The sequence below is a fragment of the Limanda limanda genome, chromosome 4, assembly GCF_963576545.1.
Source record: "Limanda limanda chromosome 4, fLimLim1.1, whole genome shotgun sequence".
Lineage (NCBI taxonomy): Eukaryota > Metazoa > Chordata > Actinopteri > Pleuronectiformes > Pleuronectidae > Limanda > Limanda limanda.
The window spans coordinates 5,314,688-5,337,410 of record NC_083639.1 but is presented as its reverse complement, the minus strand read 5'-3'; the positions used below and the strand labels follow the sequence as shown (position 1 = coordinate 5,337,410).

The 22,723-nt window shown below is 40.3% G+C and overlaps 3 protein-coding genes across 6 annotated transcripts; 2 read left to right on the top strand and 1 right to left on the bottom strand.

Moving 5' to 3' along the window:
* Position 1: 1 nt before the first annotated feature.
* gnb1b (guanine nucleotide binding protein (G protein), beta polypeptide 1b) lies at positions 2-12,292 on the top strand. Of its 2 annotated transcripts, none has more exons than XM_061068965.1 (11): positions 2-426; positions 5,341-5,451; positions 5,599-5,637; positions 5,729-5,835; positions 6,067-6,130; positions 7,230-7,392; positions 7,809-7,875; positions 7,990-8,191; positions 8,305-8,521; positions 8,645-8,760; positions 10,569-12,292. In XM_061068965.1, exons 2-10 carry the CDS (start codon positions 5,395-5,397, stop codon positions 8,749-8,751), a joined length of 1,023 nt encoding a protein of 340 aa, XP_060924948.1. In that variant the 5' UTR covers positions 2-426; positions 5,341-5,394; the 3' UTR covers positions 8,752-8,760; positions 10,569-12,292. The 2 variants fall into 2 exon arrangements, with proteins under 2 accessions (XP_060924948.1, XP_060924949.1); XM_061068966.1 differs by lacking the exon at positions 2-426 and adding an exon at positions 1,222-1,524.
* Positions 12,293-14,289: 1,997 nt separating this feature from the next.
* tardbpb (TAR DNA binding protein b) lies at positions 14,290-19,660 on the top strand. 3 transcript variants are annotated; one of them, XR_009678157.1, is made up of 6 exons: positions 14,290-15,048; positions 16,085-16,248; positions 16,329-16,478; positions 16,584-16,751; positions 17,158-18,232; positions 18,899-19,660. XR_009678157.1 is itself a non-coding variant. In XM_061069403.1 (5 exons), the coding sequence occupies exons 1-5, from the start codon at positions 14,808-14,810 to the stop codon at positions 17,662-17,664; spliced, it is 1,221 nt and encodes a 406-aa protein (XP_060925386.1). In that variant the 5' UTR covers positions 14,290-14,807; the 3' UTR covers positions 17,665-18,827. The 3 variants fall into 3 exon arrangements, 2 of the variants coding, with proteins under 2 accessions (XP_060925386.1, XP_060925385.1); XM_061069403.1 differs by lacking the exon at positions 18,899-19,660 and having other exon boundaries at positions 16,329-16,469; positions 17,158-18,827; XM_061069402.1 differs by lacking the exon at positions 18,899-19,660 and having other exon boundaries at positions 17,158-18,827.
* On the bottom strand, positions 19,287-22,017 carry cenps (centromere protein S). The gene is made up of 5 exons (XM_061069408.1): positions 21,843-22,017; positions 20,986-21,109; positions 19,991-20,024; positions 19,814-19,880; positions 19,287-19,629 (listed from the first exon to the last, which is right to left on the bottom strand). The coding sequence occupies exons 1-5, from the start codon at positions 21,870-21,872 to the stop codon at positions 19,519-19,521; spliced, it is 366 nt and encodes a 121-aa protein (XP_060925391.1). The 5' UTR covers positions 21,873-22,017; the 3' UTR covers positions 19,287-19,518.
* Positions 22,018-22,723: the final 706 nt, after the last annotated feature.

Sequence of the window (22,723 nt, the reverse complement as noted above, 5' to 3'; positions counted from 1 at the left end):
TTCCATGGCCGGAGGAGGAGAGCGATCTGAGGGAGAGGGCAGATGTTGAGACGGGCAGGAGGGTCACAGACAGCAGGAGGACTTTTGGACTTCCAACACCGGCGGTGAAGATTCAACCCTTTTTTACCCCCTCGTTTGCCTGGACGTGTGTCTCCAGGACATAGCTAGTGGGTGTGATCCCCCCCCCCCCACCACCACCACCACTCCTCCTCCCTCTCCGGTTGGTTGACGGAGGTTGTCGAGCTCCCTTTAGCTGTAGCCTGCGCACGGGAAGGGGCTGCTCCTTCGGAAAAACCAACGCTAGCCGGCTAGCTAGTCAGAGAGCTAGCGCTGTGGTGCTCGTCGATGCGTGGAGCGGAGGTTTACGCCGTCTTGTTTTCCGGTCAATGCCCCCAACACCCAGAAACAAGAGCAAATTGAAATCAGGTAAGGTGTCAAATAAACCCGCATCCTCGTGGCACTTTTTCCCCCACCTTCCACTTGGTGTGTTACTGGTGTTAGCTGATGCTTTGTGGCGGAATTGCAACTGCCCCGGGGGTGGGGTAGCGGTGGCTAGCTCCCTTAGCTCCCCTAGTTAGCCGCGGTGAGCTAATGTGGAAGTTGGCTATTTAGCGATAAGCAAATACAAGTAGCTAATCTGCGGGAGTGTTTGCAGCTGTGGAGCCGGTGCTCTTCATCCCGGGGAAACCATCGTGTTTCTAGTGAACTTATCTCCACGCTACTGGGGGAGTTGGGTTAACCACAGCTCGCGTTAGCCGAGCTGCTGGGAGTGCTGGGCAGCGAGGCTCCGTGTCAGCCCCGGCCCCGCGGAGCTGCTTCTCGGCCTAAAGCCCAGACACCGGCCCCGTGGCTCCGGTTCCAGCCACATTCCACACCAGGTAAACGCCATGTCCATGTTTGAATAGTTTCGTTTTCACTCGATTTGTTGGCCCCACTTGAGGAATTGCGTTTAAAAGATGTGGCTGTCAGTTGATGATGAAACACTGGGGCTGGGCTGTGGGGGGGGGGGGATAACCGTCCCGTGAACAGAATTAACAGTAAATATTGATTATTGGAGTCGGTGCAGCAGACAGCGTCTCCAGCCAACTTTACATAAGCACGTTAAATTTACCCAAATCTAATGAACTCACTTTTGTCAGCTTGAGTTATCGTATCCGCGTTAACACCCTTTTTTTTTTTTTTTTTTTTTTTTTTTAACGAGCCGAACTAATAAGTTAGCATGTTGCTGCCTCCCTGCAACGCAGCGGCCGGTGCAACGCCTTTTTAACGTGGGATTTTAGCTGGACTGGTTTATTACCAGTGGTTAAATGGCGAGTTCCTTAGCGGTGGATGATACACGGATCATCGGGTTTGTGAGGAATCACCCGCATCGCTGCTCGCTCGAGTCGAACAGGCCAGCGCCGCCCGACCTTGCAGTTTCCCCGGGCTCGAGTGCACCGAAGCGTCGGGATAAACCCACAAACCGACACGTCCTGATCGAATCAACCGGGCACCGCTTGCGTTAACGGGATTACTAGTGTGCGAGTAAGTGGATTTCTGCAGGGCCGAGCAACCCGGTTCTATTTAACCAGCCATCGGCTCACAAGCTAACCGTGTAGCACTCGATGGAATTGCGGAAGAGCAGCCGAGTCTTCCCCCGAAGTAGAGGGTCGTCATGTGGCCGTAGATGCTGCTAGATGTGGGGTTTGGTGTCAAAATGCATGGGCTTCGCTTTTAAGGGACGATTTTAAATCACTAGTGAAACTGTTGCCAGCGACATGAGTGTGTTGCTGTCGTGAATAGCAGCTCTGCCCTGCCTGCAGGCCTTCACTGTCAAGCCTGCTAGCAAGCAAGCTAACTAGCGGCCAGCAGACTGCAAGATGGCGTTTAGCTGCATCTTCTCAGATTTCTATCAGTGCAAAAGTCCTGCTATCACTTCAGTGCCCCGCGCTCAGTACATGTAGAAACCAGATCACACGTAGGCAGACACTAACTTCCCCAAATCACCAGTGACTTCTGCCACACTGGGACTGTGGAGCCGCGTTTCACTCAGATTTCTCCAGAAATATGCGTGGAGCCTGTGAGGACCAAACCTAAACAAATGTGAGGGAGCAGCCTGGTTTAAACAGCTACTGGGTGGCCATTCAAATGCAATGCAAACGATGGAACTGTTGTAGGCAAATCACAGTACTGCAAACAGGCACTGAGTCAACTACCAGTACTATGAATACTGTGTTTGAGTGAATCTGTGCACAGAGAATCACTAAGAAAATACACATGCTAGGTCATATTATGTAGGAGGTTGTACTTTTATGTCTACTATGTATCCGTCATACATTACTATGTGGGGTGCCATTTGTGTGTATGCAATTTGCAAATACATTTTGACATCTATGAATATATTCATTCTAGTGTATTAGAGAAAGAGTGGCACTTATTCTACAGTATCGGATCACACTGGAACTCTGGAAGGAGCAGATTGAATCACACAGGATTTCAGTGGCCATGTGAAAATCCAGCCACTTGCTCTAAGCATGTTGTGTGTAAAAGAAATGAGATTAAACTCATCCTTTTATGATTGGGAAAACATATTTCGAATGCCTGGGCGGGCTTGGCCAGCTGTTTATGTTAGTAGACATGGATAGGATTATAGAGTCATTGACTGAGGATTTTAGCTTTTAGGATTATGGAGTTGCTCAGTGATATTGCTGGTTATGGTTTTTTCTATGATCCAGCTTTAGCAGGGAAACAGTGCATTATCATCGTTTAACAGTGCAGATAAGCTGACTGTCCTTTGAGAACACATGTTTACTCACCTACTGTAGAGGGAGAGAAAGAGAGAGATGCATGCTTTTAAAATTTGAACCTACATTGTAGAAGACACCTCTGAAAGAAGCAGACACAGGCTGCACTTAAGGGACCTGAGAACAGCTAGTGAGCTACAACTCCAGGCTGTTTGCCACTGCTCATTGTTTATCATGCAGTCAGCTGACTGTGATCAGGCGCTTGGAAAGGAGAAGTGATGAGGGAGAGGAACTCCTTAACTGTAAGCATCCACAGAGGTCAATAGAAAATAATACTTTTGAATGTGGAATATTTAAAGCTCAAGTTTAGAGAAGGACTCCAGGCTATTCCACTTTTAGATTAAACATAGCAGCCATAGGTTTTTGTATATAAACCGGCAAAAAACTAAATGATTTATGTCTTGTTTTCACCAGATTAGGTGTTTTCAAATTAAATAAAACTGAAGAGCATTTTGAAGACTTACCCATTCAGTAGTGACCAAAGGAGTGTGTGTGAGGTTTAACTCAACAGCTTTGAATTTGTTTCACCAGATCTGCAAATGAAAGCTTAATAACCACTATCGTTAAATCTAGGTCGAATTATTTTACTGTTTAAATTGTTATTGTTACAAAACTGTACGTAACAGGTTGTATCCAAATGTAATGTTAATGTAGGCATTTGCAAACTTTATCTGAAAATAAAATTCAGTACAAGACAATAACAAAACAGACTAATCAACTTAAATGAATTTTAACAACAGAATAGAAAATGGAGAATGTTTAATTACATATATATCAGAAGTTCTCAAGGGGATAAAGGATTCTGCTGTCACTTGTTGAAACTGTACAATAATGACATTCAATGACACCTTTATTATTAGATTAATAGGTGTAAGAGGATAATCAGTGTTTAGAAAGGTCAGCCAATCAGAGGATCTTATGGACAACGTAGTCAGGTAGAGAAGATCTTCAGTCTTGTCCTGAAATCTCCAGTCACATAGGCTACAGAGTGAAACACAGCAGGTAAGGTGACTGGGAAGGCGAGGTTATGCAAACTAAATGTTGCTCTAGATTTTGCAAACTGTTAGATCTTCATTTGTTAATTTGTTTACATTGTTATGCTGAAGTTTGATGCTTCATGTGCTTTGCAGGTCTGTTATGATTTTTATTCAAGATAATTATTGCCCCATAGAGGGCAGTTTGCGTTGAGTGCACCTTTTAGAAGTGACCGTGTATTTAAGAAGGTGGATTTTGTGTTTTAATCTGTCAATGTCATGTTAAAACATTCCAAAAAAAGTCATCCCTACCTTTGATTTCTTTTTAAAGCGGATTCTACAAGGCTCTTGCTATAACTGTTAATCAGTGGAAAATCCTAATTGATGTTTCCTTAGGTTAAAGAAAGACTTGTTTGTGAATATGTGTCTTCGTTTTTTAATAATATTTGTCTGTTACCAGAAATTGCATAGTCTGATTTACCACATGATGTGCATGATTTTAAACACACAAACTCTCACACACATTAAGAGTACGATAACCCATTTGTTTCCTGGGTGCTTCTGTTTGACGCACTTGAATAATTAATTGGATGGACCTGAGTGCAGGGTCCATTTTCCAGGATAGAATGAGTTGGTAAACAACCAGTCACTGTACTCAAACTAATGATCCAACCGTTGACTCGATTCAAAACAATTTAGTATGTTAGAGCCGTCCACAACCATGTTGTTGTATTATGATACCTTTTTTAATACTTTTTTTTAACTGTTTCAAATCAAGAAAGTGACATTTGGGAGGCCATATTTATGACAGCACATTGCAGAAATGGGCAATCGTAAAATGTTTACTAGTAATGAAACACAAATTAAATTTATTTGTTATAACCCTTTTCCATACTCAGTATTGTACCTTTCATTTTGATCAAGGTATTATAAAAATGGGGTTTTCATGGAGTTTTGTTTCATACAGTAAATATCAGTTTTTATACTGAATTAATTCAGTGTCTTACACTGAATGTCACATAAAGTAAAAAGCATTTGCAGTGATGTTCATGGCTTTGCTATAATAACTGTCAACTGTTGAACTTGATGTATGCCATAATGGGACCAGGCTACATGGGTCATCATTATAATATTTAGAATTTATTTTATTTATCTATGCATTTTGAATGTGCCTCAAGGTGCTGTATTAATATAAGTAGCTTATTGATCACAGCTAAAATTCGGAGTATCCCTGGGATTGAGGTCAACAGGATAATGACTGCTTTTCGGATCATTTGAAAGTCATGCCTTAACAGGATTTGTCTAGCGATCTAGATTGTGTGTCAGGATTATTGTCGTGACATTGAGGTGGGAACGTAAGGTTGAACCATAAACTGGACATAACATATAGTTTGGTCAAATGAAAGTCAATGACTGCCAGTTGACTGAAATTGGTCTTGGTCCAATTACCTCCTGCCGTTAAAAGACTTGGGTTTTGTCATGCTCAGTTCTGAACCACTTTGCTTATGGTTGAAATGTGAGCTTGAATTTTAAACATTGAAGATTTGTGTGAATCACTAAAGTGCCTCATGTTCTTTTTTTAGAACAACAAGTGCCCCTGTAGCTGGAGAAAGGTAATTAAAAAAGCAGAATTTAAAATGAGTGAACTGGACCAGTTACGCCAAGAGGCAGAGCAGCTCAAAAACCAGATCAGAGTAAGTAACAAACTCATTTTACATATGCCTTACTGCTATTTATTATTAAAAATACAGTTGCATAGCTAGACATTTAAGACTTAACGATAAAGTTTGATATAACGTGAAGGAATTCAGCCCTAAACCTTTGAGTTTTCTTCTTTTCAGGATGCCAGGAAAGCATGCGCAGATGCCACACTATCACAGGTAATGGTTCAGCTAGGACCAGTCACTAGGATCTGTCTCTTAGTTTGAAAATAACCAGGGTACTTACTGTGTTGTGTATTTATTTCCCCAGATCACATCTAGCATTGACCCCGTTGGCCGAATCCAGATGCGTACAAGACGAACGCTCCGGGGTCATTTGGCTAAAATCTATGCCATGCATTGGGGAACAGACTCCAGGTAAGATCAATGCAAGGATGTATGGCGGATTTGAGATTTGACCTGTGTGTCTTTTGCTGTTCTTAATGTTGTGTGTGTGTATGAGAGTATTTAATATAAAATCATTTCATTGTGATTTATATAAGTTTGTCAGGTTATACTTTCATATTTTATAATATAGTTTCCCTAATTATTTCACTTCCAGTTTTGATGTAGTGGTTATGTTTAAATTGCTGTTCTCTCTCTTTGTAGGCTCTTGGTCAGTGCCTCTCAAGATGGCAAACTTATTATTTGGGACAGCTATACCACAAATAAGGTACGTCATGTATTTTGGATGTATTGTACCAATCGATGATTATTTGTCTTATAATGTGAAATGAAAGTGATTACAGCAACAGCATAGATTTGTACTGTATGTCAATATTGTCACCTACAAGTAGATAAAGTCTTTGTTACTGCAGAAGTTGAGGCAAAATAGATACAAATGGATGACGTGGGCCTCGTATCTCAAGTGCTTTATATCAGTGTTATGATAAAAAAAACGACAGCTTGATAGATTTCATCATGCAACCATTAATATGAAACTCGTGTGGTTACACTTGTATCAGAAGGAGAGAGACCTACTGCATTCATTTGAATAAGAATCCGAGTAGTTGCATATTAGAGAAAGTGAGGAAGTATTTGTGGTCTTTGCCTTGGGGCTGATGTGCAGTTAGTGGGATGGCTGGAAGTAGTGCACTATTGTGTGCCTGATGGGTTATTTGGCTCTCTTCACCACAGGCAGAAAATTAGAAAGATGTATTTTCTGACTAGTCCTACACTTCTGCAGAAGCTTTAGGGGTAACATGAAAAAAACATCACATGAACTTGATACAGTGGATAATGTTTCCAACTGTGAATTAAAAGTTTAAAGGGTCATTCATCCACTGTATCTCCAGACCTACTGTAAAGGTAGCAGGCCAGATTGAGGTGAGAGTTGTATACAAGATGTGTGCAGGGAATCACAAATGAAAACACTGACTGTTTCTGCCTCATTATTTTGACTGAGAGCTCCTAGTAGCAGCTTATTGACCGATGTACACTTTCATGTCTCAATCAAAATGGATCCGATATGGGCGTGGATATACAGGATGTTGTCTCATACCAAGGCAGCACAGTCGGTTCTTTGTTCTCATTTCACTTGCCCTCATAATTGGGTCATGGGTGCTTCACTCGGTGACCTGGCCTGGGTGTCATACTGATTTAGGTCTTGGTGCCCAATTGATCACTTTTTTACTGCAAAAAAAAAGCCCCATTCCAAAGAAATATGAATTCTAACCTTTTTAGGTAAAAGACGAGTAAAACTAGCAACTCTAAAATGATTGTCTTTATTTGTCTGTGTAAACGTATGTTTGTTTGTCTCTCCATTGTTACAGGTACATGCCATCCCACTTCGATCTTCCTGGGTCATGACCTGCGCGTATGCACCATCAGGAAATTATGTGGCCTGTGGTGGCTTAGACAACATCTGCTCCATTTACAACCTGAAAACACGCGAGGGGAATGTACGTGTGAGCCGTGAGCTCGCTGGACATACAGGTATACATTTTGTTTTCTATTCTAACTCTGGCATCATTTATTTATTAATCATTGATTTGGGTCTTTGCAAAGCAAACAAACAAATTCCAAAATGAATTGCAAAACTCTCAACAATGTACTCATCAGTCTGAGGCCATACTATTTGTTCCATGTAAAAGTGTTAAAAAGAAATTGGTAGATCACTGGTACAGCCTAGTTTAAATGTATTAACAAGAAATCAAAATTTCTGGAGATTTGAGGCAAAGAGGTGGGAAATAAAGAAACATAAAACCAAACTTAAAAATAATGTTTCATTCCCAAATGTAAGGTGTACTTACACTCTTAATAAATGTTTCTAAAGATTCACTGTTTGTCTGTTAGTAAAATATTTGACATGCAATTCCATATAAATGAACACCATTGTTTTTGAATATCAGGATACCTGTCCTGTTGTCGCTTCCTTGATGACAACCAGATTGTTACAAGCTCTGGAGATACCACTTGGTAAGAAAAAAACAATCACTGGCTTAATCATTAAACCAGCATTTTTGTGTAAAAGCTACAGTTTTGGAGGAATTTGTAGAAACTACTATTTTAATAGCGTGTTTTCTTTTGCAGTGCACTTTGGGACATTGAGACTGGCCAGCAGACAACCACTTTTGCTGGACATACAGGTGATGTCATGAGCCTGTCATTGGCCCCTGACTCGCGGTTATTCGTCTCTGGTGCTTGTGATGCCTCTGCTAAACTCTGGGATGTCCGAGAGGGCATGTGCAGACAGACATTCACTGGCCACGAGTCGGACATCAATGCCATCTGTGTGAGTACTTCACAGAATTCTAAACTACTTGAACACTACTTGCATAGGTTTACCTTTGACTATCAGTGTACTCCTCTATTGTGAAGTAATGATTTTTCCTTTGTCATTTTCAGTTCTTCCCTAATGGCAATGCCTTTGCCACGGGCTCAGATGATGCCACCTGCAGGCTGTTCGATCTGCGTGCGGATCAAGAATTAATGATCTACTCCCATGACAACATCATATGTGGCATCACCTCTGTTGCATTCTCAAAGAGTGGCCGTCTTCTTCTGGCTGGATATGATGACTTCAACTGTAATGTGTGGGACACACTAAAAGCAGACCGTGCTGGTAAGTAGTTGAAGCATGATCTCAAACAGCAGCCCCATCCTGCAGACTAGATATACAACATGACAATCTAAACACTTTTGCTTGTTCCTGCAAACCAAGTTACATTTGTGTTACTTTATCTAGGTGTTTTGGCTGGACACGACAACCGTGTGAGCTGTCTGGGAGTTACTGATGATGGCATGGCCGTTGCAACGGGATCCTGGGACAGTTTTCTGAAGATCTGGAATTGAAGCCTGAAGGTTCTTTTTTTTCTTTCTTTTTTTATATTGTTTCACATTTTCCTACATTTGTTGAAGCTGTTTCCGGTAAATACCTGTCGTTGCACACGTCAGCCTCGTCTTTTTCCTGGCTGGAGTCGAAGGTGATGTGCTGATCGTGCTACTTTTGTTGCCTTTCAGGTTAAAGAGAGTCGTGGGTTCATTAAAATGTCTTTTCTTTTTTGCTGGTCTGTATATTTGAGACGCCTGTAAGCTTGAATGGACCATGGCATTTTCTTTTGACTCGAGTAATCATCAAAACATTCTTGCCCCTACATTAACAGTAATTTGTTTAAGCTTCATGTTTATTATACAGGCTGTACAGAGAAAGCCATCCAGTGGATATTCTCATGTTGTGTTACTGTGTCAGAGCAACTCAGAAGGACACTTTCAGCCATTTACACTACATTCACACTGCAAGTAGTGCTCAGTTCGAATTTTTTTTCTAGACTCAAAAATAATCATGTAGCTGTCACGTTATCATTTAAAACGGGGCTGGTATCAGAATCCAATGTAAACCAGTCGTGGCTCTGATGTGACTCACATGCGCAGGAGAACAAGACGTGACATGCAGCACATTGTGTACAGAATTAACAAGGAAGAGAAGTCTGTGATAAACATGGAGGCCACAGATGTGAGCGGTTACGATTTTAACTTTTCCCTTGATACGCGTTCACAGACTGGTTATGATACAAGCCCTAGGGATTTGCTTGTCACATGTCATCCCAAGTACTATCTCACTGTCCCTCCACTCAAATCCGCCATCGCAGCGTGTCTTCCATATTTGGTTTCGCCAAGTGACTCCTGCTTGCCCCCTTTTCTGTGCAAACTTATGAGGAATGTCAATCTAGATTGACGTCAAAACTGCATTGAATTCCAATACGGGTCACATGGCTGTTCAGACTGAGGTTGCATTAACAAAAACTTGATCTGTATCTGGTTTAAAACCACATATGAAAGTGAAACGATTCCATGTGATTTTGTGCTGTTCACGCTTTTATTAAACAATCAGATCTGGGTCACAGGTGGGGGGTCAGAGTGGTCCACTTGGGCCCACTGTATGAACGTAGTGATGTCATATTAATAACCCACTGCTAATACTATGTGTAGGATTTTTATCATTTTCATTGCATTGAGTTCCCTGAAATACAATAAATACATTTTGGCTTTTGCAGGCTTCCTAAAAAGCCCAAGAAATTAAAATTGAATGTATTTCTTAGGGGTGTTTTTATTTTAATTTTATTATCACTTTATTGCAGGTAATACTTTACAAGTAATATACTGGTAATACTTGTAATGCCTTCACTGGTATTTACGCATATAAGTGATAAATTAAGTTATTAATATCTGGTCAATGATAAAGGTATATCATGCAAATAATTCACCAGCTCATAATTTCAAGTTCTTTCCAATGTGATACAGTACTCTCTGGTTCACACTCCAACTTTAGACATGCTTGTTTTATTATGAGTGCATTTAATTTGTCAGAAAACAGATAAAACACACAATAAAAAAAAGGAACGATTCATTTCACTGGTAGCATTCTTATTTTTAAATCATCATAATCTATTCCACTTCTCCCTGAGAGTCACAGGGCTGACATTGAGCGGGAGGTGGTCTCCACTCGGGACAGGTCGCCGGTGTAATGCAGAGCTGCCTCATCAATCATTTTCGAAACAATCTGACCGCCCTGGAGCTCATAATGAACAAAAACAGCCTTAAATTAAAACTAAATTGTAGCTCAGGGTAGATTAGTTACCTTCTAAATCTCATTTGTCTTTGTTTCCCAGATGTTCTTTTAACTCCAAAGTTGACTGGAAGACCATTACAACTTCAGAATGTTCACAGCATCTTCTTCAACACTGTTTAAACTGACTTGGACACCACAAAAATGAAGGGAAACCAATGCCTTTCCTACACAAAGAAGAGCACAATTGTTTATCACCTAGTTAAGAAAGGATCTCCTGTGGTATCAAATCAGAAACTTGTGCATTCCTTCTTGGACCATTTTATGTTACCCTGAAAGAGAGAAACAACAACACTATCATCCCATGCAAATGTGTGCGTCTTGAAAGCAAATGTTGGAGTGTAATGTACAAATTATTTAACTTTTTTTTTTTTTTTTTTTTTTAAGAATTATATTCTGATGGTTTGTTATTCTTGATGGCTTTTCTTTTTGTCACATTTCTTTAGTGGTTTTAGATATGTTTGAATTACAGCTTGTCTTTCTAATCCAGTTAAATCATAATAGACAGATGAGAGAGAAAACACGCAGAAGTAAAAGCTTGGATCATATTACACGAGCAGCTTTCCAAATGTCCATGATGTATTTATATACTAGCTGTTTTTGTTTCATCACAGCCTTTTGCACATGAAGAAGCTTTGCCTCTCAACTAATACTATGTTAACTAACAAAGCACATGCTATAAGTTATGAATGCTCATTCCAGTACAAAAGGAGTTATTACGAGTAACTTATCCAGATAACCCCCCTAATTCGTATACATGCCTTTTGACTTTGGGTGGGAAAGGGGTTGGGCTAGCAAGGCAGGTGCAGAGATAATTGGGGCATGGCTGGATTTTATTATATGGATGGGGGGAGATTGTTCTTAGTATCCACTTTGAGTGAAACACCTCTTCTGACTAAATACACTTCCTTTGCTTGGGACTGCAGTTGCAACTCTGTGAATGAAATGTACAAATCAATGTCTGAAAATAATGGTCTGATATTTTAAGTTAAGACATTTAATTTTGTCTGCCATGAGTTAATTTAGATGTGCATGCTGTAGACTTGCTTTCAATGGTGCAACAATCCTAGATTTTCTTTTGTTTCTGAAAAGGAGAGTAACCTATTCATTGAACTTAATAGAAGCCAATTTTTTGGGCTCAAGCTCTGCATACATCATGTACTAATACTGGTAACGCTATGCACCAGAGTGAGCAAGAGTGGAGAAAGACTTAATATTGACTGCATACTTAGTGTAAAGGATGCTTACCAGTTCTCTTGATGCCAATTTTTGTAATAATTATAACAATCATTGTGAGAATTCTATTCCTCTATTCTCTCCTTCAAATCCTCACACTCAATGGAACAATAACGTCCTCACATACTGTCCATACTAAAACTTTTGTACATTCTTTTTTCTTGGTCTTAAATTGAAAATCAGAACATCTGAATGACAACATTTCACTGTGTACAGAAGCACTTTTGTTAAAGTTGTGACATATTTTCACTTTTCCTTTTTTTTCCTTTATTTTTTTTTCCTGCGATGATGTACAATAAATGTGATGTATTCGTGTGTGGCCACAAGTGAAAATGCAATTCAACTGAGATGGATTCCCTTTTCTCTTTCCATTAATATTATAGAGCTCTGCACCCTTATGTACCTTTTCACTTTTTGTATTTCATTTCAGTCTGTTGGTGTTCCACGGTGAGCTGGATGCAAGATAGATACTGTACTAAATTGTACTGTTATTGATTGAAAAATGTAATAAAAAGCTGTTTGAGATCTCTACTTTTTGTTGGCTTCTCTGCTTTGAGACCAGTAGTAGTCGTGAAAATAAAAAAGGGCTCAAAGTGAAAATGACTAGTATCAAAATCTCATAGTTGGCATGTTTTTTGGTTTTAAGTAGAAGAAAACCAACCAATAATGTCTGGAATTTAATTAATTTGCTTATGTTGCCTGCTACCTTTGGAGGTGTCAAACTTTTAATACTTATAAATGGTCGAACCGACAAGCATTATATAAAGGGGTGAGGACTGCAACAACCTGTTGATACAATTCTAATACCACATTCTTTTATCCTTGCTGTCACATTACCTCATGTAATGTGTATTTTCGGTTTTTATATTTGCAGCAGTTTTTTTACCTCTACATGAACATGAGAAAACTAAATACTAAAAACAGCTAGAACTTAACTTTGACTTACCTTAAATTGATTTTTAAGTATTAATCTGCCTTAAAATGATATTCCTTATTGTTGATAAATCCCATTCAAGAAAAATGTCTGACATGACTAAATCCCATCTCCTACAGAGCTCCACTTTTGTCCAAAAACTGTGAGCCACAGACTTCCACTGAGGAACATAGGGACTATATATGTAGGTTTATATGGGATCTGTCTCACATACACCCCCTGCTGCTGAAAATACTCAACATAACCCCTAATATCATTTAATGCATGATTGACAATACTCATCACCAATATAAAACAACACTTTTACTTTTGTCTGAATAATTTGTTAAAAACTGCTTTGTCCAGCAACTTTCTTTCTGTTACAATAGGCTAAGTGCCGAACATGGTATTTAACCAGCATATTCTTGGGTTTTTGTATTTTTATTGGATTTGCTGAAAATAAGTAAAGTAACTGTATCCTCATTCTTTAAAATTCAAAGAACAAACTTATTTAATAAAAACACGACAAAAACAAAACTAAATATAGTAAGATGATGTTTGAATTTGTGACATTATGTCTAATATTAGTTATTACTTAACTTACAGGTTAAAGACTTGCTGGTCTCAAAACTTGAGGCGCCTGTTTGCTTGAATGGATCTTTATTATTATTACTCACATATAAACAAAACATTATTGCCTGTACATTTACCCTCAGCTCTAAATAAATGTCGGGACAACTGCATCTGCTTCAAACATTCGTTTATGCTTCATTTTTTAGAGAAAGTCATCTGGTGGATTATTCTCCTTTTGTGTTACTGTGTCCGTCATACATAAACTTAACTTGGAAATTAGTGCTTTTTAATTAATTGAAGTTCATGACTAATAATCCACGTGTATGATAACACATCAAAGTTTATTACATTGAATTCCCTGAAATAAAACAATAAATATTGTCTTTTGCAGGCTTCCCCACAAGTCCAAGAAATTATAATCTTATGTTGTAGGGGTGTTGTAATATACTGTGTTCACCGCAGTAAGGGTATTACATTATTATATTGTATTATATGTATTATACTGGTAATACTTGTAATACTTGCAATGTTATTTCTGACAAATGTGACAGAGGATAATGACAATATTAATATCTGGTTAATGGTAATCTTCCTATTAATAATCCAGCGGCTCGTAGTTTCCAGTTTAGTCATCAAAACCCTCAGTACAGTCCCTGCAGCTCATCACCATGGACTTTTGAGCTTCACGCACTTTCACTGGAGCTCTCCAGCTGGCCGCCATCTTGCCTTCTCTGCAGACCTACATGTTTACAGCAGGTTTACAGCTGCCGCCGTGACTGTACCACCGAGCACAGCTAGCCACAGGAGGGGGGTGTCTCAAAATAATTAGAATACTTATCCTTACAATTCATTTAGTTTTACTGTTCTCCAAACAACAATGCAAGCAGATAATGACATGAACCAGTTCGGTTTTCCAGGTTTAAACTGAAGGTTGATTTATTTCACAATATTCTCGACGTGTTTGTCGGACACAATGACGCGTCATGAAATGGAACCGCCCAAGCTGGTGACGTAGCAGTGCTTTGGAGTTGTGTAAGGCAGCCATCTTTGTAGGCCCTATGATCTGCTCTCGTCTGTCTCCTCGTGTGGAAAAACGTTTCTCCCAGCTGCTGTTCCCCGTGACGACGCGGACGCTGATTTAAGGCTGCGGAACTTCTTCCAGGCGGTGGGAACCATCGTGTAGGAACCGTGTTTCTGTCGATAAGCTAGCGGGACACCGTACGCACTCCCCCTCTACAAGTCCCCATTCGCACGGTCTCTTCGTCCGGTGTTGACGACGCAGATCCCGGGAACAAAGGAACCGTGAGGCCGACGCACACCTGTCAGCTCAGCCCGGAGAAGAACCACGTTTATGCCAGTTTTTAAAATTACTCTCATCCGCAGGTCGTATAGTTGCGGTAGTTTGACGGTGAGAAATATTCGCTGCGAACAAAACAAACCCCGCTGGCCTGACTCATTCAGACCCGTTAGCAGCATCGGCTAAGGCTAGCCGCGAGCTAACTGCTAACGTTAGCACAGCGTTGTTTTGGTAGCGAGAAGTTTTTTGTTTGTGGACGAAAAATGGCGGAAGTCTACATTCGCGTTGCGGAGGAGGAGAATGAGGAGCCCATGGAGATCCCGTCCGAGGACGACGGCACCGTGCTGCTCTCCACCGTGGCGGCGCAGTTCCCCGGGGCGTGCGGCCTGCGGTTCCGGAGCCCCGTGTCCCAGTGCATGCGGGGGGTGCGCCTGGTGGAGGGGATCCTGCACGCTCCGGAGAACGGATGGGGCAACGTCGTGTACGTGGTCAACTATCCCAAAGGTAGAGGACACCATGTTTTGTGTAACACTTTAATTTTTTTGCTGCGTGCTGTCTCAACAGGTGGCCATGTTTCCTGTTATTTATAATTCATGATGTGGCTTCGGGTCTCTGGAGAGAGGAGGAGGAGAGGGGGGGGGGGGGTGAACAGCCGTGTGGTTCGACCACGCCCACAAGATCGAGTCGCTGAATTATTCAGAGAGGAGTTAAAATGAAAAGAGAAGTGCAAAGTTTACAATCTGTTATCTTCAACATACCAAAGCCCTTTCTACGAACCAATGTTTTTAAAAAAGGCGCTGTTTTCATTCATCGCTTGCCTCAAATCGTGTTTAGAGTTTAATGTTTACATCGCAAATCTCTTGAATCATTGGTTTTAAGTCTTTTGTAGGTGACGACATTAGTTTTTGTCTGAGATTTGAGGGTAAAAAATCTGGAATTCCTTTGTTCCAGACCTTTGATCTTGTACACTAACCCATGTTAAAATCGTACCCATTATTGTGACCTAGTTAAGTCATCCATCTTGCTGCTTCATACACAGGTCATGATTAATGATTGTGACCGATAGTTGATTATATTATTAGGAAATACTGTTAACATTTGCTAGTAGCAGGAAGTACTGCAACGATGGGGGGAAAAAAATCATTCTTGATTAAGTTTAGACCTCATCCGTTATGTATGCAAGTCTAGTTTTATCTTGGTGAAACCTTTTTAACACATCAAAGTTATGTAGAGAGGGTTTGAGTCGGCTTTCTGGTCATGTGTTCGTTGTTGTTGATAATAATTGTAAAACTTAATTTCTATAGCAATCATCTGAACAAGATTATATAGTACTTTACAGAACAAAATGAACAGTAGCCATCAATTGTTATAATTGTTTTGAGAGGAGATGGTAATATTTACATAAATGAGTTGGCAACAATAAATACCCAAATTATAATGTCATACAATAAATCAGGGCTGCACAATCAGGACCTTAAAGTTCCTTTGTTGTGAGGAGTTATCTAGAATCTAATTCATTATACTGACTTTTGTATTTTAGACAACAAAAGAAAGATGGAGGAAATAGATGCCTCCTCTGCTGTGAAAATGAAGCGAGGCGATATGAAGACGTCTGACCTGATTGTTCTGGGTTTACCTTGGAAAACATCCGAGCAGGACCTGAAAGACTACTTCAGTACGTTTGGGGAAGTCATCATGGTTCAGGTATAACTTGAGTAACATTAATAATTTACTATGTGTTGTATTTAGTGACCATTCATAATAATAATTTGTCTATCTTCCAGGTAAAACGAGATGCCAAGACAGGAAACTCTAAAGGATTCGGCTTTGTGAGGTTCACAGAGTACGAGTCTCAGGAGAAGGTGATCTCCCAGCGCCACATGATCGACGGCAGATGGTGCGACTGCAAGCTTCCTAACTCGAAGGTAGATCTGGTAATGTCCATGCATAAACCCACACATGGGAAATGAGAGCTGTTCACATGAACACACGTATTGTGTTCAGTGTTTCTTTAAATTAACTCAAGTTGTTCACGGCAGGGTCCGGATGAGCCACTGAGGAGTCGCAAAGTTTTTGTAGGCCGTTGCACAGAAGATATGACCACAGACGACCTGCGGCAGTTCTTCATGCAGTACGGAGAAGTGACAGATGTCTTCATTCCCAAGCCATTCCGTGCTTTTGCTTTTGTGACATTTGCAGATGATCAGGTATTGTATTGAGTGTAGGGCTGGACGAGAAAAACAATATCGATAATTTTTGCAATATCACTATTCTTTTGTTATTGATCGATGATGTCGGATCATGAATCCAGATCGTCTGGGCCCCGGTGGCCTGTGTGTGTAAACTCCAACTCGCTCCCGGTTTAAAATCGCCCTCGGCAGTAGTTGATGCTTCTTTACTTTCAAGTTCATCGTATGCAAACTGATAAGTTTAGCATTCATCAAAAATATGAACATTTCTGTGATGTACTAGTCATGATGATATCAACTGATAAGAAAAAAAGTTACCGTTCTCCAAATTGCCCAGCCATAAGTGAGTGCATATAAAGTGGCTTCATGTTTTCGCACTACTGAAATCCAGAGGAACTGATTTGTGTCTTTCTCCCCCTCGCAGGTTGCCCAGTCTCTCTGTGGAGAGGACCTAATAATTAAAGGTGTCAGTGTTCACATCTCAAACGCTGAGCCCAAACACGGCAATCGGCAGTTTGACCGCACAACACGGTTTGGTAATGGTTTCGGAGCACAGGCATTCGGTAGCAGCGGCCGCAGTGGGTTAGGGAGCAGCACTAACAGTAGTCTGGCTAATTTTGGTTCTTTCAGCCTGAACCCAGCCATGATGGCGGCCGCTCAGGCTGCTCTACAGAGTAGTTGGGGGATGATGGGTATGCTAGCTAGCCAGCAGCAGACGTCCACCTCAGGCAGCACCTCAGGCAGTGGGACCAGCTCTAGCAGGGACCAGAGTCAGTCTTTCAGTACAGGAGGAGGAGGCAACAGCAACTATGGCACCAGCTCGGCCAGTCTTGGGTGGGGAACAGGGTCAAACTCGACAACCAGTGGTAGTGGCTTTAGCTCAGGTTTTGGGTCCAGTATGGAGTCAAAGTCATCTGGGTGGGGGATGTAAGTTAAGTGTTTGTATGGTAAGTATTGTGAGAAAGATGAGTCTTTTCAACAAAAAAAGTTTTTTTCTGGTGTTAAAGCGTATCTGAAAACTTAACACTTTTGTGGAAGATGTTTTGTACATTTGGAAAAATGCTAAAGATTTAATTTAGAAAGTGTTGAAGTGAATTGTTTACCAGGATGTCCGACTAAAGTGCTATTTTTGATGTCTTGTTTGTATCCATTTCAACTGGATTCTCTAATGCATGCATTGTGAAATGTGATTATACCCATTTTGAAAATGCATGAATGTCTCTGATACACCATTATCAGGCTTCGTCACCAACTTTAAAAAGGCAATCTTGCATTGGGAAGAATCTGGTTGAAACCTATATGTTTTTTTAAGTGCAACTTTATTTGCAGTCAAGTTCTATGGAAAAGCCTTCATTGAAATCTCTTCTGCAGTTCACCTCTCTTCCATTTTCCTGTGAGGAAGCTCCTCTTTGGGGTGATATCGGTATCATTCTCCCTCTTCCCACCTGTAAATGCTATGCCATCAAAGAACGGCTTCACTCCGCATGTTCTGAGAGACGGTGGGTGTTTTCACTTTTATCCACTTTTAAAATGGAACGAACTGCGCAACTGACATTTTAAGAACTGATGAGTGCGATTGAGGATGGCTTGTGGCGAAGAGTGAAGCGGTGAGTGAGCGAACGGAGAGAGACGCGTGAAACGGACTGGCTGTGCGATGAAAGAGCCCAATGTGACTGCTTTCTGAGTGTGTGAGTGGAAGCTGCGGATGCTACGAGCTCCTCCCCTAACATGGACATTCTTTAATTAGTACTTCAAGATTTTTTTTTTTTTATCTTTGCAAGTTTTTCCTTACTCTTTAAGTATGTTGCTCAAGTGCAGAAATATCAAATGTAGTGGAATGTTGTGATGAATATTTGTATTGCTTATATTATCTGATTTGAATGCTGTATGGTGTGTGCTTTCATGTTACTGAACTGATCTGTAAGTGTGTACTTGATGTGGATGACACCTGCTGAAGACTCTGGGGGACGCGAGTGATAGTGTGAGAACGTGAAGTGGTGTGTCCAATGGTTCCCAGTAGCTCTTGTTGTTTGTGAGGTGTTTGAAAAACATGTCAAATGAAGGGAGTTCTCTAATAAAGTTCATTTGAATAGATGCTTAGTTGATATTACTTGAGTCAATTTGTCAAATTAAAAAAACAAATCTAATTCGATTCACATATCTAGGGACCTTGGGCTCTGCTGGTCGAGGTCTCCGTTTGAACCCTGACTGAAGTCTGTTCTGAAGGATGAAGACGGAAGTTCCAACACTTTCAGTGTGTGGCCTTCTCAAACATGACATGGGGTAGTACCTGTCTTTTTGCTGATTTCACTGGCTTGTCAGATTGAACCTTTCTTATTCAGTTGCATTGCAGGTAAGACGGAAGTTCTTTAGATAGCCTTGAGCATTCTGGGTAGTTTGCCTGACGATCTTAACAGTGTCATGGATTCCAAGTGTAAAACGGCATGAAAATGACAGTAACACGGAGAAATATGCTAGATTGGTCAGTAAGCACTTTACACCATTTTAAATAAAAGACAATGAAGTCCTCATTTTATTACAAGTGTTATTTTATTGTTGTGACAGAACAGTGCAAAATGAAGGACAACTCGACATGACATTGTGTTAGGTCCCTGAACAGTGTTAGAAAAGATAGTTTAATGTACAGTGACATTGGAGAACTGCTGTAGCTGATTCTAGCACTTTAGTTGACGCTTAACTTTCTGTGATGTACTAGTCAGCCTTTATGTATATTTGAATGTTGGACACACAAGTGAGATGCTGCAGGCCTGCATGTGTCCTGTCCTTATTCTCTGCTTTCCTCCTCCGTGTCTCTGCTCTTCCTCTTCCCAGTATTCTTCTTTTTTAATTCCCTCTGCTGGTTCAGTTCTTCGCTTTTATTTTGTATGTAGATCGACTGAAATGAATAAAGGCAAATTAAACATTGAGTTTGCTGTCTGCTGTAAAATATATGCACATTTACTACTGTTTCATTCAAATGGAACTGATGGTTATGAGATGCCAACATTGACCAAAATACTGGTTTCATTTTGACGTCAGTAAATACACAACAAAGTGACAGTCCAGTGGGAACAACTCACCAATGCAGTACTGCGTCGGGCTATGAGCTTTACATCCTCTGTTGTCACTGTGCTTCTTTTAGCGTGCCTTCAGATCAAATGAGGTTTTAACAGGATAGATTTAAGTGAAGGAACAAAAGACTTCACAGGGAATTTTGACCAAAGCTACAAGTTAAGCCTATAAAATGAGATTCTCACCTTGCGAAGGCCTCCAGGTCCGTAGCAAATACATCTGAGGAAAAGTCAACAATCAATTAATTAGGTTTAGGTTTCAATTGACCAAAGGTACAAATAAAACTGCATTCAAAAAGTAATACGAGTTGGTAATAAAACTGCATTAATTAGACTATGCAGTGTCAGAATAGTTCAGTTCTTTACAGTCAGTTAAAGAAAACTGGCAGCTATTGATTGAGTATTTTTGTCCAAATTATCTGGTTTCAGGTTCTCATATGATTATGTGTGGTTCTAGTCTATTATAACTCATGTTAAGGGTTTGGACCTTTTGACACAATGGGGGGCTTTGGAAAGATGGACATTTTTCACTAGTTTGAAAATGGCATCAATTACAGAAACCAAATTACTGACAGGTTAATTAAAACAGTGATTGTTACTTGCACCCACTTTTACACAACTGGCAAAACTGATGTTTATATGGACAAATTTGACATTCAGAAAATGTTCAATGACTGGAAAAACTGGATTTACAGCCACACCACTTTTTGTATAACACAATTTGCTGCATTGTCTGTAAAAATGTAGCATCTTCAACTTCAGAGCATAGTTCACATCTCAGCTGAAGACTTAGCCAGACAAAGAAGTGGAAAAGTGTCTGGGAGACAGAGAGTTTGTAATGTAAACTGCAGCCAAATGCAGCATACAGCGTCCTGTTACCCAGCGTTACATCTATTGTATATAATAGTTATTTGTGTATGATGATCATGGAGGTTTTTTGCATTACATTGCTACAATGACAAGCTTTATATTGTGAATTTTGGAATTACTCTGCAAAAAAAATCCTAATCAAGAATAAAATGTATTTCAGCATATTGACATTACTTTGTGTTGTATAAGTTGGGAGCTGTGCACTTCACAGCAGTATGTCTTTGAGTTTTAATTTTAAAAACTCAATGTCCAGCATGTTTCTGATAGTGTCCCCAGGACTGGACTAAGCTCGTGTCCTCGCTCTCACTCACCACATTGTCTGAATGTCGTCTCGGCTATCGCTGCTATGACCTGTCGACTGAACTCTCGGCGGTGGACCTCTCCCATCTTCTGACACAGGCGACCCACAGTGTAGTGCACCGCCGCCTTCAGCCTCTGAATCTCAACACAAACAATCTGATTAGAATAATTCAACATGATGCTTCAAACTGAAAAGCAGAGGGATGATAGTGTAGCATGTTTCAAGGTTATGGTTTAAAAAAATGTATCCCAGTAATGCAAATAGCAAACACAATAGTTATCCTATGAACAATACGCCCTACAATCCTGTTTTAACATTTGTCCCATTTTATGAGTAGATCCCAGCTGTGTGTGGTATAGAATTGTTAGTATAGTTCATCTAAAGTGAACTGGACCATGTGTGCAGGCCTGTGGAACACAGGGGCCGCAGCTGGAAGGTCAGAGGCCCCCGGGTGACACCACAACTATTCATATTGCATCTTTTTTTCACAGAGATCAGATGAAATACTGCAAATAAGATAGAAACAACCCACCACAGGCTGTAACTTACACAACGAGATCACAGTAACAACAACATGTACACAAACAGACTTGAAATGATCACAAAGAGACACAGAATGATGACAGAGACAAAATGATCACAACTAATATAAAAAAAGACCACAAACACACAGAAACTGAACACATGACAACTACTACAAAAAAAACACAAATACAACGCGACCACAAAGAGACACAAACTAACACAAAGGTCTCATCAGCCACTTGTCCCCTTCACTCTCTCCACAGCCATGAGTTAAATGTTAAGGGTCTTTTGTTAATGTCATTGTCATCATGTAAACTGTCAACATGTAAACTGTGTTGTTACCTGACGCGTTTCTTCTTTATCCGCGGACATTTTCACGTGAAGAAACGTAACAAACCAGCGGCCGTAAAGTCACGAAGCTGTCACAGAATCGTGGAAAGACACGACACACGTCCAGCAAACACACAAACTCAAAACTGTTGTAAAAACCATAGACTGGTAAAAACCCGCGGCAAAAATTCATCAGCAAACCAACAACTCATGAGCTTGTTTCCTGGTTGTGATGAACAGCTTGTAGAGCGACATCTTGTGGTCTGGAGGAGAGACTGCAGACATCTATTTACTCAGGAGTCAGTGGTGGAACGTACCTTCACTCCATTAGTGAACTAAAGAAACTGCAGTTGTGATACTTGTACTTTCAGTGAGTCCTTCAATCTGATTCCACTTAACTGTATAATTCACACAGATTGCATTTAGATGAGCTGATATTCATGAGGTGTCGTAGAACAAGTTTCCCACTTGAACTTCGAAACAACTTTAAGAGCAGACAAACATTTTGTATCTGAAATTTTTCCTCTCACTTTGTAAAACACAGAGGCATAAACATTACATACAAGAGACGTATGATGTGTTTGAACTACTCGTGGCAGTATCCGAAATGCGGGGTAAAATAATCCAGCTTTGCACTACCTGGAGATAATACAAATTATTTTAGATAAATACAAAAACATTCCTGTTAAATAGGATGAGCTGAAAATATGATCCATTGTAATTAAGTCCACAGTGAAACAGTATGAAAAATCACACAAGGGTATTTTATTATGCAGAATTTTACTTCATTAACATTAAGTACATTAATACTTTTGTCATTTTACTTAAGTGGGATTTAATGCAGTACTTTACACTGTTCAATTGGTAGTTTTTCTAAAATAAGAGATTCAGAT